The sequence below is a fragment of the Ruditapes philippinarum genome, unplaced genomic scaffold (genome assembly GCF_026571515.1).
Source record: "Ruditapes philippinarum isolate M1 unplaced genomic scaffold, ASM2657151v2 ctg232_1_1_1_1, whole genome shotgun sequence".
NCBI classification, from domain to species: Eukaryota; Metazoa; Mollusca; class Bivalvia; order Venerida; family Veneridae; genus Ruditapes; species Ruditapes philippinarum.
The window spans coordinates 115,135-134,089 of record NW_026854319.1 but is presented as its reverse complement, the minus strand read 5'-3'; the positions used below and the strand labels follow the sequence as shown (position 1 = coordinate 134,089).

The 18,955-nt window shown below is 32.2% G+C and overlaps 1 protein-coding gene across 1 annotated transcript; it reads left to right on the top strand.

Moving 5' to 3' along the window:
* The first annotated feature begins 1,430 nt into the window (after window positions 1-1,430).
* Window positions 1,431-4,592, top strand: LOC132739792 (uncharacterized). Its single transcript, XM_060727585.1, has 2 exons — window positions 1,431-2,967; window positions 3,244-4,592. Exons 1-2 carry the CDS (start codon window positions 1,431-1,433, stop codon window positions 4,467-4,469), a joined length of 2,763 nt encoding a protein of 920 aa, XP_060583568.1. The 3' UTR covers window positions 4,470-4,592.
* Window positions 4,593-18,955: the final 14,363 nt, after the last annotated feature.

Sequence of the window (18,955 nt, the reverse complement as noted above, 5' to 3'; positions counted from 1 at the left end):
ACATTATTTTATAAAAGAAGTATAACCGAGACACGCCGAGACCAGAATTGGAAAATTTTGTTGTTACAAATAATGGCTGTGTGGGTACAGTTATTATTTTATTAAGAATGGGTGCTTCATATATTGTTTACTGTATTATACAAATATAATTTGAAAATAATTAGTCTTTCAGGGAAATAAATATTTTCAGAATATGCTGCTAATTTATATTTATTGACTTACTCATCTGAAATAAACTTAAATAGAAAAAATAATTATTTCAAAAGCAGACACCCTTTGAATTACGACTTTAACCAAAAAAGCACCCTTGCCCTTGGTATATAGTGTGATATCCATTGTATATCGTCGGTGGGGGGTCAAAATATCGTAACTCGGTTTTTTAGCAAAATGGGTTTTTGATGCCGCGAAAATTTAAACATACCAGCGCACCGTCTCCCAAAATAGTGTAGCTCTACACCAATGGAAAAGGCGAAAATTGTCACGTGACAAAATCTCGTGTGTCGATTGGATGATTTTGTTGTTTTTGTCAAAACCTCGTATCTTTTAAATTTCACAATATGTTGACGGAGAACGTTGGATAAATTGTTTTTTACATTCAAATCGGTAAGTTAAGTAGATTCTATTTTTGTACTTTCTAAATTACCTACTTTTTAAGGTTTTAATAAATATGCTTAGTCATATCTGTTCAAAGAAGTGTCCTATTGCGGCTGATAGAAAAAAATACATTAATTTTCATTGCTTATCTGTATATAATTCTTTCAATCGTTACTAATGTTTGAAATAATTAAACGTAAATAAAGATATTAATTTTCGCTAAAGATAATTTTTGTTCGATTTCTGACGTTTGATGTAATTTTTCGAGATACGAGAATTTGTCATTTCATTTTTCAGATACTAGCAATCAAGATACGAGATTTTACGAGATACGATTATTTGGTATTTCATTTTCTTCCCGTTTTATATCGAAATACGATGTTTTGAAATAGCTTAAAAATAGGTGTTTTAATTCATCTAGAATCATAATGGCGATTTAATTTTATTTTCAGATACGGTTAAGCGGAATGTCACAGTATTCTGGAGAAAGTGATACCGAGTCAACGGGAGAAACTGAATATTTACAATATAAGTGTCACATTTGTCAGTTTGTACCAGATATTAATGAGTTAATTCATATTCTTGAAAAAGTAGTTGACATTGGGCCTTATCTAATTTCTCTTAGAAATGGGCAGTTTTATGTTCGATGTCAGTTCGCTGACTGTGAACGGTATTTTCATCTATTATGTATTCATCCAACATTTCCAGATGAAGCATTAAATTATTCACATTTAGATACATTGAAAGAAAGTGGATACACTGTCCAGTCTGTGAGCCAGGGATAAAAATTGTAAATTATTAACTATTTTTCAAATATGTTACCACTGGGCAAAACAATGGTAACTTTTGCTCAAAGCAATCAAAAGGAAAGCCGTGTGTTAGCTAAGAAAATGGTGGTTCAGAATTCTCTTTTAAAACTCATAAAGGTTATGGAACAAGAACAAGTGACTGATACGAGTATTAACCATGACATAAATAATAACAACAAAAACTACAATGAGTTGACACCTTCAAATATTTGTAATAAACCAAATTTTTCAGAAACAGAATATAATAATGAATCAATGGAAGTCGGGTCTACGTGTGTGGAAGACAGTGAATCTGTGTGTTATAAGGCACAAGATATTAATACAGAAAGGACTGAACAAGTTATAAATGGTGGAAATAGTGAGCAAATATCTACTTTAGAAAACAGTGAATCTGTAATCTATAACAAAATTGATTCGATTATCTGTGCTGAAAACAGTGAATCAACAATGAAAACAGAAAACAATGAGTCATGCGCCAATTTAGATAACAGTGAACCGGTGTCAAACACTGAAATATATAAAGATTTTATAGAACTTGAAATATTTGTTCAAAGTGGAGATGCTGAGACTGACATTGAGATTGAAAAGATCGTTGGAATTGTAAACGCTGATAACAGTGTAAATGTGTTTGATGATCGTTCCAATGCAGCAACTGATCAAAATAGTGAATTAGATATTTCTCTGAATTGCAAAGAGTCAAATGTTACTATATTGGATGAATTTAATGGCAGTGTTGTAGCAGGTGTTAATGATGAATCGATTGGTGGTAAAGAAACTGAGATTGACGAATACTTTCAACAAGCATATTCTGTCATAGGTGAAAGTTCTTTCATTGGAAACAATAGAGACAAAAATAGTGTAAAAGATATTACAACAAATGTTGAAAATGAAACATGTTTGGATCTAGGAGAAAATGAAGAATATGAAGATATAAATAATGACAAAGATGCAAATGACCCAGATTATAATCCTAGTGAAGAGGGTGAATACGCGTCACCATCGGAAGACGATATTGATCATGAAGAAACCGTAGAAAATGAATCTGTAAAGGCAAATGATAAACAAAATGGAAAAGGAGAAAGGCAGAGACATCGTAATAAACAGTTGCGTATGTCAGGGAATGCATACAAAGGAATGAAAAAAGTGGATGGGAAGTGGGGATTCCATGTTGAAAAGTCCGCAAGGACGTTGTCTGAAAAAAGGTGTTCATCACGCTGCCAAACCTCTAATATAAAAAATTGCAAAACCGTAACAGAAGCAGATAGGAGAGAGATATTTACTAATTTTTGGACAAACATGACAACATGGGATGAAAGGCGTGTATATGTAAACTCGCTTATAAATGCTAAAGCAGTGGAGGAACCTACACTTGAAAATGGAAAACCAAGTAGAAGAACTCGAACCCTCACATACCATCTAAGAATTAATGAAGAGCGTATTGTCGTATGTAAACAACTATTTTTGTCAACTCTTGGACTAGGGGAGCAGACAGTATATCAATGGATAGAACAGTCAATATCGGGTGTACCAGATAGATCAGCTGAGAAAAAGCAGAAGCAGTCAGGTAGTAACATGCCATTTAAATGTTTAATACAATTTCTAAATCCCAATTTCTTCTCTATATAAAAAAGTGAGTTTTAAATTAGTGAATGAATAAATTTGTGGGAGTGTGAATGAATAAATTAGTGCGTGCGTGCGTAAGAGTGCGTGAGTTGGTGTGTGTGTTAGTGAGTGAATTACAATATGAATGAGTATCAGTTTAAGTGAATGAGTGATTGACTGAAATATTAAATGTGTTGTTAGCACTTTATAAAAGATATTTGATGCCTTTCTTTTTCAGATACAAGAAAGAAAGCTCAAGAAGAAAGACACGGCCAGCTACGTATGAGTGTCAAGCAATTTCTTGAAAGCATCCCTAGAATGGAATCTCATTATTGCCGTTCATCGACTTCGAAGACCTACCTTGAACCTGTATTTAACTCTCTGACCTGCTTGTATAAAGAATACGTGAAACATTGTAATGAAAGGGTATGTGCGAGTCGTAGAGTATTTACCGAAGTTTTCGAGAGCCTAAATATTGGTCTATTTGTGCCAAAAAAGGACCAGTGTGATATCTGTGTAGGTTTTGATGCAGGTAATATATCCGCTGATATTTACAACGAACATCAGAATAGAAAAATAAATTCACGAGAGGAGAAAAACCGTGACAAGTTATTTTGTCAAACAAACCACTCAGTGAAAGTTCTTACAATGGACGTACAAGCAGTTCTACTTTCGCCAAAAATGAATGCAAGCGCATTGTATTATAAAACCAAATTAGCATGCCATAATTTCACTTTGTATGACCTTATAACGAAGCAGGCGACCTGCTACTTTTGGCATGAAGGAATGGGGGATCTTTCGGCTAATTCCTTTGCTTCTTGCTTGGCTGACTACATTGAAAAAATGATTTCCAAAGATGAAGAAATCAAACACATCATTATATATAGTGATGGATGTACCTATCAAAATAGGAACTTGGTAATGTCAAACACTTTATGTCACTTGGCTATGACTCTTGACCTTGAAATCACACAAAAGATCCTCGAAAAAGGCCATACTCAAATGGAGGTGGATTCAGTACACAGCGTAGTGGAGAGGAAAATAAAGAACAAGAATGTTTATGTGCCACAACAGTATGTTGACTTCATCAAGGAAGCCTGTCCCTCTAACCCATATATCGTTGAATACGTTGGCTACGACTTTTTCAAAGCATACTCGGAGTTGGGCTACTATGTTTCAATTAGACCTGGGACTAGGGTTGGAGACCCAGTGGTTAGTGACATTAGAGTTCTTCACTACGAAGCAGATGGTTCTGTACGCTATAAATTGAATTATAGAGACTCATTTAAGGAACTTCCAAGAAAATCTAGAAAATCTTATGTTAAACATACAGAGATAATACCAAAGTTGCACGGTGGTCCTTTGAAGATAAAGAAAACGAAGTTCGACCATTTACAGGCACTTAAAAGTGTTCTTCCAATGGATTATCATGGGTTTTATGACCACCTGAAACATGATTCTTAAAAACATGAAAACGAAATGTATACAGGTGTTTCGTTATGGGACCTTAGTTAAACTATAATTTTCTCTTGACAGTAATATGAAAGTGCCATTTTATTCATTTGAAGTAAAAAGTACTAAATTCATAAATAGTGAATTTAAAGACTGAGAAAGATTGATGTTTCAGTCAATAATGAAGTTAATTAATTTTGTTTGTTTTATTTGTTCAAGTTGAATTTCAAAGTTTTAAAGATTTGAGTGAGTGAGTGCGTGTGCGTCTGTGCGTGTGCGCGTCGCGAGTGTGCGTGCGTACGTGTGCGTGCGTGCGTGCGTATGTGCGTGTGTGTGTGTGTGTGTGTGTGTGTGTGTGTGAATGCATAAAAAGACTGAGGAAAGTTGATGTTTAATTCAATTGTTATGTCAAAAGTTAACAGTTTATTAACCAACTCTGTTTAATTTGTTCAAGTTAAATATCAATACTTCAAGGTTTCAAGTTGTTAAAAATAAAACAATGTTCATGAAAATGATATTATATTGTTATTCTACTTCTAAATAAATGCACTTCTTTGATTATCCCTTATGGTCAAAATGTCGTATATGCTATTTTTTAAGGTCAAATTGTCGTACACTCTATATGTCAAAACTGATCAAACCAACTCATAAAAATCAATTATATATTAAAACGTACTATTCATGTTACCACTATACAGGAATTGTTTCCACAGAAGGTTCTTTTAGAAAGAAAGAAATCAAAAAAATGTTCCTCCTGAAAAGTAGCAAAAACTGTTATACGAGATTTTGACCCCCCAACGACGATATGTATTTTTTCTCATTTATTTCTTCGTTTGTTCTAAAGAAATATGGATCAAAATAAAATTTTATAAATGTATGGCGTTGTTTGTATTTCCACAGTAAAAAGAATGGCTTATAAGTAAAATAGCTTGATGCAAGTCTACCATAATTATATTGATTCACTTTAGGATAGTTCTTTATATTGCCTGTTTTCTTTAGACACAATTGATATAATAACTACAATTTACCTTGATGTAGTGACGTAACCATCACGGCTTGATGTCACTTATTTTCTCAATATATTTAATTGTTGACAGTATCTTAAAAAGTAATGATTAAAACTACTAATTAAAATTTAAATGATGACTTCAAATTTCATAATTTTTTGACGCGCGTTTGACAAATTATACCGCAATTTACTTTTATTTCAATTTCCTTTGATAAATAAAGTGTACAAAATTGGTAATATTTTGACCATGAATAGCCGCTGGTGAATTAATGTCACCAATTTAAATTTGAAAATAAAAACTTCCATCATTATTATATCAAGGTGTCTGACAAATTGACGGGTAGCCTAAAGTAGTTTCCTTACGTAATAATACATAAATTGTTTTATTTCCCTGCGCCTTGAGACGTTAGGGAGAATAAAAAGATATTTTACCATATAAAAATTATACTTATGTACACATTTATTTGTTGTACAAGTTTTTAATGTTCATTAATCAATTACGTCGCATCTTCTAACATATTATAAACAAGTTATGAAATATGAAGATACAAAAAACCAATGCAGTTTTTGTACATATTTACATTTATTTGCATATATTCACATAAATTATTAATAAGAAACTCTGTTGTACCAATAACAACAAAATAGTTGTAATGGAATTTTCTCGCTTAATAAAATCTTAAATTATCGACAACTAACTATGATAATAATATGTAATCAAATTTGTTTTACATGAAAAAAATCTTTCTAATCAGCATTGATATCTATGTCTTTGAATATGCAAAGTATATACACGTATTGTTTCAATCATCATTTTGTTATTTCTCATTTCCGAACAACATTTATATGGCCCGTAAGCTAACATTATACAGTACTTACAATACTTTGATAACAACTTCTTTAAAATTCTTTGATAACATAGTTTGCAATTAGTCACTTTTTCTGTTGGCGATGCACGGACAAATTAAGCGTGGCAAGATCTTTCTCTATTTCAATAATTTGCGAATTCCTGACTAAATTATTTTACGATTGATCAAATAATCGTGATTAATACAACAAATTTATGACAATAAAACTCTTGTCCATGCATAAATTACTTAGCCCACAGTGCAAAACAAATCAAACGTTTAATTTTATGTGTTTAAACGCAAGTTTTATCTACTAATAGTTTTCAACATTTATCAGAAATCGATAAAATAAATCGGGAATGAACGCCACTCCTTGCATCAGTCCTGCGGTTAAAGTATAATTAAAGCGGTCAAAGATACCAAAGTAAACATGTCATTTACATTAGTTACTAATACACTGATCATTAAAAAGTATCTACATACTTTATTTTCATCGTGGATTTGGGAGGGATTCTTCAGTTAATTTTTTCAATTGTATGCTTCAAATATACAAAAAAAAAGAAGAAGAAAAAAGAAAAAGATCAAAATTATAATATAGAGCTAAAGTGAAAAAAATGAAATATAAATTTAACAAAATGGTTTCAGTATATGAAATAAAATTCGTAAGATCTTAATTTTAGGGATGCTAAAATCAGTTATCAAAAAATTAAAAAACGATACGGGAGACATAGTTGCTGTTTATCAACCTAAAATCGATAACACCTCAAAGCAACGATAGGTCAGAACGACCAAATAGATTTTAGACCTGGTTTAGAAAAATAGAGAATTTATTGTTATTGGTGTTCATATCAAAAGGTGCCTTTCAGAAATGAAGATAGCAATTTTCACAAAGCATATCTAAATTAAAAAGTATCATCTGTTGATTTTATCTATACTCAATTCGACTAGACCAAGATGGCCACAAACACCAAAGTGTGAATGTATGAAAAGGCCTAAAATTAATTTTATGATGAAATTGAACCGTGTAATTGTCAGAAGTTTGGATTTAATCTAAGGTGAAGTTTCGGACACGAAAAGATGTCGAATTCAATTACAGTCAAATAAAATCAAATTAGAAGGTATCATTGACTATTTGATATTTGGAATTGATACGGCCATTAATAGTTTAGAAACATACACTTCAAGCGATGAAAGTCTAGCCTTAAAGGATTCCAATGACAAAAAAGGGACAGTGATAGAAGACGGTTTGAGGGGCCAATACAAAATGGTAGTTAGAGAGATTTTTACCCCTAGATACCATTCAATATCATGATGAACATCAGATTGGAAAATATACGAGTTAATTGCTATTTGACTTATTCCAATTGCTAAAGAAGAGACAGTGATAAAAGATTATTTTAAGAGCCAAATTCACACATTGCACTTATCAAGATGATGTGAAAATTAAATTGAAATACATAGTCAAAGAAGATGGATGAAAGACACTTTTCGGAAATTCACGATTTTGTTTGTTTGCTAAAAATAAAATGATGCCTTAGTAAAAACGTGTTACTCAGATTCAATATGATACATTTTATACAGTTTATGCAAGAAGTATGTACTGGTGGTTTGGCATTAATATGCAGCGTTGACAAGTAAAATAATATTTAGGGTACAGAGTTTGTATAAAGAAGGAAAAGAAGTCTAATTTTGAGGTGACTTCCTAATATCAACACTCATTCTCAATTAAAACTAATTAACCGACTTGAATGGTGTTTTGTCAGTAACGCTTGGTAGGATTTTAATTTAAGACATGGTTAAGTCATGATAGAATTTCCAACCATCATAGTTAATGAACCAATGGATTTGCTAATAGCCAGACGCGCCGTTCCGAAAGATGATACGGTTTTGCCCGGGATAGATGTTTATGATATCATTATTGTCTAGAGAACGGGTTTTACGGAAGTTGCCAGAAAGTTATTCAATTTGAAATCTAATGTAAACAAAAGTGGGAAAGGAATCAGAAATGATTACAGGCAAACGCCCTAGTTGACATGAAAATTGAAAATTGGGTTTACAAGTTAATTACACCGTACGCGCCCACTTTGACAGATGGGAAAGTATAGAGTGACACAAATCTAGTGTAACGTTTTTCCAGAGAGAAGATATCATCTGGTTGATATGTAAACTAACGAAAAACTAGTTAAATGTAATAATAAGAATATAACCATGCCTGTAAGGAGTTCATTATACTGCTAAACAGTATAATAATTGGACATTCGTCAAACTAGTAAAAGTATTTGGAAACTATTTGAAGCGCCCGATCACCTGATAAGTGTTAGACCAACGCAACCATTTTATTATTGTTCGGGTGATGTATAAATATATAGTATTAATTTGATTTTGCGTAAAAAGTCCACTTCAAAAATCACCCTGCTCCTGTACTTCTGTTAATTGTAACATTTTAGATATCGTCTGCAACAGTTCAAATGTCGTCTGTTCCTTTCAGGTTGACGTCTGCGCTTTCCAGTAGTACTCACAAACGAAAAGGAAAGCCAAAAATGTACCCCACTATAAAGTTTGAATAAGTTAAGAAAATGCCATTTTAAGTTAATCTAAATTTTATTGTATTTGTATTTTTTTTCCAAATCTTAAATCAAACGTTTTCTCATAAATAAGGACATTGTTTACGTGTGTGTCAAACATGGTTTGAAGGCCTGAAATACCATCGTTTATCACAGCATGTCTAAATTTACTGTATCGCTGAATTACCAAAGAGTTTTATAATAAAGACAACATAAAAAAGGGTCCAAAGACTAATCTTTTACAAACATAATCACCTTCAAAACGAGATCTCGCTGGGACGAGAATTTTATGTTTTGTTAATGTTAATTGTTGAACGACCTTTGTAACATTTTAATTTGACTTTAATTTACGCTGACTGTGACACGAGACATAACTGTCTGCTTTGATATATAACATATAACAATGTAAGCGTTCCATGTCTAAATTAAGTATAAAACATTTCTAAACTTTTAAGGCCTCGCGTATTTTAAGATGAATTCATGCATCAAAATGCATATGTTTTATCTAAAAGGTTGCCATCCTCTTCAAATGATTTGTGTGTTGGCATGACGGAGTGGCAACGCACCGGACTAGTATCTAAGTATTCATACCTCGTCAGGGACAAGCTGCTGTTTCATTGAGCAAGAAACTTAACACTTATTGCTAAGTACTGGTTGGTTCCAGGAACGGATTCTAGAGTGTTTCAATAAACTTATAGCTTCCAACACAATTGAACTAAAAACAAATATGTATAAAATATTTAAACTATCTGGCACACTGTTCACTGTTGCTTCCTGTAAATGTTTGAATTAAAACTTTACACTGCCCAATTTGTTACAATCATAATAGTATTTTATGACGTATTCATGCAACAACTGCTTCTGAATAATCGAGTTGCCATGCCAACATGTTTCAGCAGGCCAACATGTTCCAACATGCTTACATGATTCAACATGCCAACATATTTCTATAGGTTAACATGTTTCAATAGGCCAACACGTTCCAACAGGCAAATATGTTTCAATAGGCCAATAGGTTTCAACAGGTCAACATGTTTCAATAGGTCAATATGTATCAATATGCCAATAGTTTCAACAGGGCCAACATGCTTCAATGGGTCAACATGTTTTAGTAGGTCAATAGGTTTCAACAGGCCAACATGTTTCAATAGTTCAACATGTTTCAACAGGCTAACATGTTTCAATAGATCAACATGTTTCAACAGGCCAACATGTTTCAATAGGCCAACATGTTTCAACAGGCCAACATGTTTCAATAGGTCAACATGTTTCAACAGGCCAACATGTTTCAATAGTTCAACATGTTTCAACATGCCAACATGTTTAAACAGGCCAACATGTTTCAACAGTTCAACATGTTTCAACAGGCCAACATGTTTCAACAGGCCAACATGTTTCAACAGGCCAACATGTTTCAATAATTCAACATGTTTCAACAGTTCAACATGTTTCAACAGGCCAACATGTTTCAATAATTCAACATGTTTCAACAGTTCAACTTGTTTCAACAGGCCAACATGTTTCAAACAGGCCAACATGTTTCAACAGGCCAACATGTTTCAACAGGCCAACATGTTTCAACAGTTCAACATGTTTCAACAGGCCAACATGTTTCAATAGTTCAACATGTTTCAACAGGCCAACATGTTTCAATAGGTCAACATGTTTCAATAGGTCAACATGTTTCAACAGGCCAACATGTTTCAATAGTTCAACATGTTTCAACAGGCCAACATGTTTCAATAGTTCAACATGTTTCAACAGGCCAACATGTTTCAATAGGCCAATATGTTTCAACAGGCCAACATGTTTCAATAGTTCAACATGTTTCAACAGGCCAACATGTTTCAACAGGCCAACATGTTTCAACAGGCCAACATGTTTCAACAGGCCAACATGTTTCAATAATTCAACATGTTTCAACATGCCAACAGGTATAAACAGGCCAACATGTTTTAGTAGGTCAATAGGTTTCAGAACATAATAATTATGTTGTGCCGCTGTTGTGCTTGGTATATAACTTTAAAATATACCTAAAACATTAATGCTTTTGACAGCCAATATAACTGTTATCTTTAAGACCCAAAATGTATTGATTTTCTTTATTTTAAGTGCTTTTTTTATTATTGGTCTTCTGTAAAGGTCTCCGAAACGGTACTTATTTGTCAAAGAGCAGTATAATGTTTTGCTTTTTGACCGGAAGACAAGATACCATGTTGCTTTTAATGTTTTGTTACTACATGTATCTTGAAAAATTATTTCACATTCAATGTTGGCTTCTTCACTTGATAAGCAGCTAACATACTCTAAATCCTATCTACCTTTCTATCAATGTGTTTACTTTTCTGTTAATGTGATTTCTTATTTAACAGGCCGTTTGCTGATGTTGATATAACACGTGACCAAATCTATTTGTGCATGTTCCTTTTCACGTTTGTACTTGTAGTGTTTATATGCATGGACACATGCTATGCATGCTATAAAACTAAACACCTAATTCATTATCAAAAAATTAAAATACAGGTTTGCTTTACCTTCACAAGAAAAAAGTCGTATTCATCATTGATGCAAAAGTGCAACCTTTAAGGGACTCCATTGAGGGTTTTGACATTACGGGACTGGAATTATTTTTTCGCTCACATCGTGTTTTCTTTTTCAGAATAGTTATTCTAATTGTGAAAAATGACCCAAATAGCACAAAAACATAACTTCCAATTTATTTCTATCATCTTTTGCATATGTCTTTTGTTCTAACAGCCCCAGCTGATGACATATGTAACAAATTCAATTTTATGTTGTGAAGCCTTTGGACCTCAGTGGAGGAGTGCCTTTAATTCAAATTACTATTTAGATATACTATGCTACGATGAGGTTCGAAATTATTATATTATTATCAAATCTAAGCGAAAGGCTCATATTTTACACGTCAAAGTTTTTAAATAATGGGTCACGGCTCTAAATGCAATTCAACACCATACCGAAGTTAAAAAGTGGAAAGAAAATGAGGAACTATTCTACGTATTGAGTTGTCAACATAAACTGTTAAGATCAGACGATTATTCGGATAATAAGTAAAATGTCAACATTAAATAGATGACAGTGAAATACTAGAAAGTCGTTAAGATTTTCTCCCGTGCCATCCGTTCATCATAATACGTTGTCATATTTTATGGAGTGATAGTTAAAACGACAAACAAATAACCTTATATCCTCGTTCTATCAGTAAGCTTGCCTTATCTATTAAATATAGATTAATAAAAAATAAAAAATATATTGAAATAACAGGCTCCCTGTTATCGAATTACATGAGTTTATTTACATGTTTTCTTTTATTAAGTTGTTTTTATTTAATATATTTGATTCGTTTTTAATGAAATTGTCGAAGTTTTCGCAGACTCAAAAGTCAAACGTGAAGTTCACTGGCTTTGCAAAGATAGTTTTACTTTGCTCGGGTATGTTAACAACATCGTTGTTTATGGCTTCCTCTGGAAGAAATCTTCAAATGTCACTTTGATTTATAAAGCCTATGATAATGAGTGCTTAATTATTTTAAAACATGTTTCCCTTGCATTTTGCTTGATGGTACACAATGTCACAGTCAGCAAACAAAAGTTTACTTGGTTGCTGAAAATGTGTCAAACCGCAAATCAGTTTTAATACAACTTTATTCAAGAATGCACGGGGGGGGGGGGCGATTGTAGGTTGTTATTCCCAAATACAATGAAATATACGTTCCTCGCACATGTGCTGAGCAGTTACAGAAGTATGAAGATATGATGACAAGATTTGAAAAGAAAGATGCAGGACCAATTATGATTCCCGGCATTGTTGTGCTGCACTGGCATTACATTACCATCGACTAGGACACGAATACATCGCAGACGATAATACAGACGATATGATTGGTACGGCAAATAGAGTTCAAGAAAGGTGCATGACCCTTGCATTAAGTAAACTAAAGACATTTGGCGCAAACTCCGTTGATTGTTTTTTTCTCCGAAAGTATATTTTATTTGAGAAAATTTAATCAAACAAACACAAACGGACAAGTGTTGAAAAAACGAAATTAGTCTTCTTTTTATATTGGCCAAACACTTTGAATATGGATCAGGTTGAAATGCTATGACACTTTCAGAATTAACTTGAATTTTGAAACTGGTGACCATTGTGAAACGATAATTGAATATTTAGAAAGTCGATGGACATATAATAAGCAAGAATGACATTTCACACAAAGTGTATTATTTCTCCAAGACCCTGGATTCACGAAATAATATAGCGGTATTAATGAATAATTCAGGGTATATAAGTAAAAAGAAATTTGGTGAAAGGACGGAACACGAGACGGTTACTGTGTAGACATCACTGTTGGTGTCTCTCACAGGGTGGCAAGGAGAAGATATCAAAACTCGAGATGTAATTAGCGTCAGTGAGATAATTTGCTTATAGAAGACGCTTCAATTGTAGACAGAATCGTTTTAATGAAGTCAATAAATCACCCCATCTCGGCACAACGGGTACGTACGGATCCTATACAGGTTGTCTAATATTACATCTTTCATCCGTCATTTATATACAACGCCACTTAATTTGATATTTCTTTATCACTGTTTATAACATCAAAATATACCGTATGCTGCATGGCTAAGCGAAAGAATATTTTTGAAAAAAAAATAGAAAAATATATTCTACGATTCAACCAAAGGCACGACAAAACAGAAGAAGTGGGTCAAGTTTCATCTATTTAGCATATACAGATATTTCTTGTTGTCATTACGGCGACTTCTTTTCTTTGATAATTTTGGTGTAAACAAATTTGTACCACCACACCCCAAACATATTTTAAAGAGTTATTATCCTGTATCAGGTGGTAAAATTGCCATGCAATTTATATAAATATTACACACTCAAGAAGAACAATGTGGGGCATGTTCTCAAGAGAATGGTATCGTTTGTCGTAAAAGGCGACGTCATTGCTAGACTAGAAACATGTGTATGTAATATAGACCTGTATGTTTGTTTCTAAAATACAAGTTTATTTCGTAAATTAGTGTTTAAAGTTTACCCATGCACTGTACGGAACAAGAGAACAAAAGAAAAGAAAAGTTCATGTAATTTTGTTGTGATTAATGCTTCCGAGGGATCCCCTTTTTCCAGATTTTCATGACGTCTCGCGCACTTGTTGATGACAAATGTCAATACTTCAGCTGCCGGACTTTATCTGGTCGACCAAGCTCGATGTTATTTACCCCTATTGTTTTATCTGGGGACATGAACAACAGACGGAATGTTACTAGTATCTCTTTTTTATCAATTATTCATCGTGAGTGACAATGAATATATAAAGTAGTTTTCAGTCATCTACTATAAAGGTTGAGATATTTCAATCTATTGATTATATTCATTGGAAATCTATGTAAATAACAGACAAGCATCTTTAAGTTTGGCCAGAGAGGATATACAAATAAATTCCTACAACAAACTTGCTTTTGTTACAACCACGAGATGATTCATAGTCTGATACCCGATGTTTTTGTCCTACAATATATGAAGTCTGGAGGAAAAAATGAATACCAGTCTTGCGGACCGAATTATTTAATTAAGATATATCTGACAGTCTATAAATAATATAAACTTGATTTACATAATATTGTAATTAGAATAAGATACAAATCCTGTTTTTAATTGAGTTATCCGGATTGAAAGCTTTGAAAACCAGCACACATCATGATGGTATAATAAAATCCCGTGACTTATATGGCTTTACCCGCCGAGACTTGAAGATTTTATCGTGGATATTTTGTAACTCGACACCGGTTGAAAAACGAAGGAAACCCGAGCTTCGAAGTTAAGCGCAGCAATGCCCGATTCACATGTAAATGTAAATTAAATTAATTTTATCGCCAGCACAATTTAAGTGGTATTAACATGATAATGCAATTATGAAAACGCTATATCATCACTTGAAACCTATATGAAAAATACACAGAGAATATCTTGGTGTGAAGACGTTTTTTTAAGAATCAAGAAAATAAGGACCTCTTAAGGTAAATGCAACATCCGTGCAACCACTTGCAAAATTGCAGAAACAAGGAAACAAACCTCAGCAGTATTGAAAGTGTGGTTCTATCTTTTTGAACTAGAATCAATGTCACTGAAAGACGTCGGAAATGTAGCAACACTACTCTTGATGAACTACGGGCGTGACTGTTTACGGCCGCCACATATCACTCCACATTAACTGTTTGTAAGATTAGATTTTGAAATAAGATGGTCCATCGATACATTAAGGATAAAAAAGTCAATGCAAGATGAGAGTTGTGGTGGGAGCGTTATTTGTTTTGCTGATATAGATTCAATCGAACTCGGTCGTATCTAAAGCTGCTCATTATTGGCAATAAACTGTTTGGAAAACCCACACTGTTATGGCGTTGGCAAATGTATTTGTACTTTCAAACATTGCATTTCCTGCATTTTGATGATGAACAAATAAAAGCCCTTAGGTTTTTAGTTTTTAATTATAATAATGACGGCAAAATGCAATCAACCTGATGTATCCTTTGCCGCCATTATATTGCCAAACCAACCTGCATATCCTTCCGATATGTCCAGCCTCTGTATTGTTGGTTTTAAATTTTTGTATTCCCCTAATTCGAAGCTGGGCAAATCGATAACAAAAAAAAATTAGCAGGTATATTTAAATGCTTTACCGCTTTTTTTTTGGCCTTTGTATACAACAAAAAATGTCGTTGTTACCTAAAGAAAGTAGCGCTAAATGTGAAATAATTTCACATAAAAGTAGCAAGATGTAAACATGGTAGTATTTTGACTTCCATATAAAATTACTAAATCACTGTAATTGTACAAATTGCTAAAAAAGCAACAAAAGAGAAAGTTGTTTTTCTGAAACAATAAAAGTACACCAAAAATAAAAAGCTTTTTAAGAAATAGAAATAAAAAGCATTTCTTGTGCATAATGGGCCTTTAAGGAATTAAGAGTATAGAGTTGTCTAAAAATTAAGCAGAAAACAGTATATACCGTGGTCATCATTATTTGGTACCATGGTCCCGACATGTTCGATGTAGCAGAGTTTTCCTGTACAGAAAATGTAATACCGTAAGCAATTAGAAAACCATGAAAATGTCCAGGGTGAATTGTTATTAATTTCAAACGTTAGACAAAATGACTATTTGGTACCATGGTCCCGACAAGTTCGATGTAGTGAGTTTTACTGTATAGAAAATGTAATACCGAAAGCAATTAGAAAACCCTGAAAATGTCCAGGGTGAATTGTTATTAATTTTAAACGTTAGACAAGATGACTATTTGGTACCATGGTCTTTACAAGTTCGATGTAGCAGAGTTTTACTGTAAAGAAAATAAAATACCGTAAGCAATTAGAAAACCATGAAAATGTCCAGAGTAAATTGTTAATTTTACACGTTAGACAAGATGACTCAACAGATGCGTAATAAAATGGCAAGGTTTTTTGTACCAAATTAAACATCGTTTGTATTTTCAATTCTGACAAAATCTTTATCATGATGTAAAACGTTTTGAATAATAGATGAAAAGCAAATGTGAACGCATTAAAATTGTTCATAGACAACATGTCCTGTTGGCTTTCACCGGCGTTTGGAGACGTCGCCAACCGGAGCGAATGACAGAACTTTTATTTCATTTATGTTACTTTTAAAGACCTGCCTTAGAGATGTTTTATTTTTGCATAAATACGGATTCACAGTACATTATGAGTATAAGCAAATTATGTCCCATATTCTATTGAATTTGTGTGATGGATTTGCCCTGCTTAGAATTTGGAATAATGTTTAAAGGCACATTCTGTCTTAGAAACAAATACATTCTTACTTCTTTAGAAAGGACAAACATGAATTTTATAATGTTTAAATAATAGTTTTTGAGAAATGTTTGATGCTTGTTACTTGAAGGAAGAAGCGATGAATGTAAAATAATTTGTCATAAAGTTGCAACATGTAAAGAAAGTAGTATTTTGCCTTCCATGCAGAATAAAACTTATTTAAAACTTATTATTTTAACTGTTTTTATTGCAAAAAAGCAACAGATCAAAAAGATTGTTTAGGTAATGGGCCAATGAGTAACTTTTTGTATTTTATAAAAGTACTCCAAAATTAAAATGCTTTTTATAAATAAAAGCATTTCTAAGGCATAATGGGTCTTTAAAGTTTAAGCGATTTTAACACAAAAATTGAGCTCCTGACAGTACAGAATCTGTTTGCACACGATATAACACAGAATGAGTATGAAAATTTAATTTTACAAAAGATAAGTTCTGACTAAAACTTGATAGTTACGAATATCTTTTTCTTTTCTTTACAAATGATAGATGAATAAAATTTTACTAATCTGAAAATTACGTTTTTATGCAAATTAAATAATTCCAATATTTTTTGTCCTTGTTCATATTCAATATAAAACCATTTATTTATTTAATGTATGACGCATTACATCTGATTCGGTTTCTTATTTCCCTCTTAATAAATGCTCCAAAGAAAATATGCGTGTGCATACAATTTGTTCACTAGTTCTTCGTCGACCTTCTTACATTTATTCGATAAAATATTGCTTGTAAGCTGTTAAAGAATGATGGAATATCATTTGAAATGAAACTCTTTATTACATACTTATAAATGAAATATTATACAAATATTGATGAAATAACATGCATATATTCACACTCGGTATTTTCACTGTAAAAATTTATTTTTCACTGCATTGACACATATTCCATATTTTCACTGGTGTCTTGCCGGACTACTTTCTTTCTTAATTCAGGAAATACAAAAAGTTAAAGGGAAAATCTTTCGAAGCATTAGATTATAAAAGAGTAAAAGTATATAATAAACAAAATATTCAAGTTTTTTTTCTTTACATAAACGGGATTAATCTTATATGGTATGAAAATTATCATATTTCATTTGTGGCTATCGTCACTCGTGATATATTTATTTTCATACTACTCTGTGAAAATAATTCCTGTATTTATACAAAAAAAAAAACTTGAATATTCTTCTATATAGTACGATTTCACTGCATTTTAAATAAACTTCTTAGATGAAAACGTTTGCATGAAAATTAACCGATTTATGATTTAATTTAATCATGACCAAACAATTTGATTTTCTGAAACTCCTCTCGGCCTATTCTTAACTACATTATAAAAAGAAAGGGGGTCATTTAAAAACATAAAAAAGATAAACACATTGATAAAGATGACAATAAATAAATATATGATTATATTTAACCGTGAAATATACTTGATAAAGTCAGGTATAAACAGAACGCTGCAGGGGTCATACGGTCATCATTCGGTCTGATAAAAATCTTAATTTTTGATTTTAGGGAAGAAATAAAGCGATTTGTAGTAACTGATGTTATCTTTATTATGACAAGTGTCCAATAAAAAAATTGATCAGAAATCAAATCTTTCTTCTTTTTTACAATTTGTTTGATATGACAGTTTATTTTGTTTATTTTAATAATTTGTAATTGGAAAATATCGATCTATCTTGTCCAGCTAGCAATATTTTTTCATTTTTCTTAATTTTATATTTCATGGTTTAATCTAATTTTGTTTTATCTTGTTTTTTAATGAAATAATGAAAACGATGATTTTTTTTAATGTCGAAATTAAAACAGGGCTTTTTGTAGAATGGTATAAAGCTATATCTTATGATTTTCTTAAAGATTTTTATACAGCGAAATTATGTTGTTTTCATAAACTTATGGTCAATTCTCGAGTTGTAACAAAGAATGTTTTTGTTATTTAACACTCATGAAAAATGTTTATAAATAGAATAAAATGCAGTTATTTTTGAGTAGGGTTTAACCGTTTAGAAACTGTTATGTGCATGCACCATTCGCTCGTAAGGAAATATAAATACATATTTCTTTCACATATTTTGGGACAATATACTTTTTTCAAAATTTAAATAAAAAATTGCAGCAGGTATGTAGCTTGATACACTTTAACATATGCGCAATAGTACAGAAAAACAATAGCAAACATGATGATATTATATGTAAAAACCCATGAC

Excerpts from the sequence above, each read along its gene's own strand:
- LOC132739792 (XM_060727585.1), top strand. The coding sequence starts at position 1,431 with ATGGTAACTTTTGCTCAAAGCAATCAAAAGGAAAGCCGTGTGTTAGCT. Across the intron at positions 2,968-3,243 it reads GAAAAAGCAGAAGCAGTCAG|ATACAAGAAAGAAAGCTCAA; the intron begins GTAGTAACATGC and ends TTTCTTTTTCAG.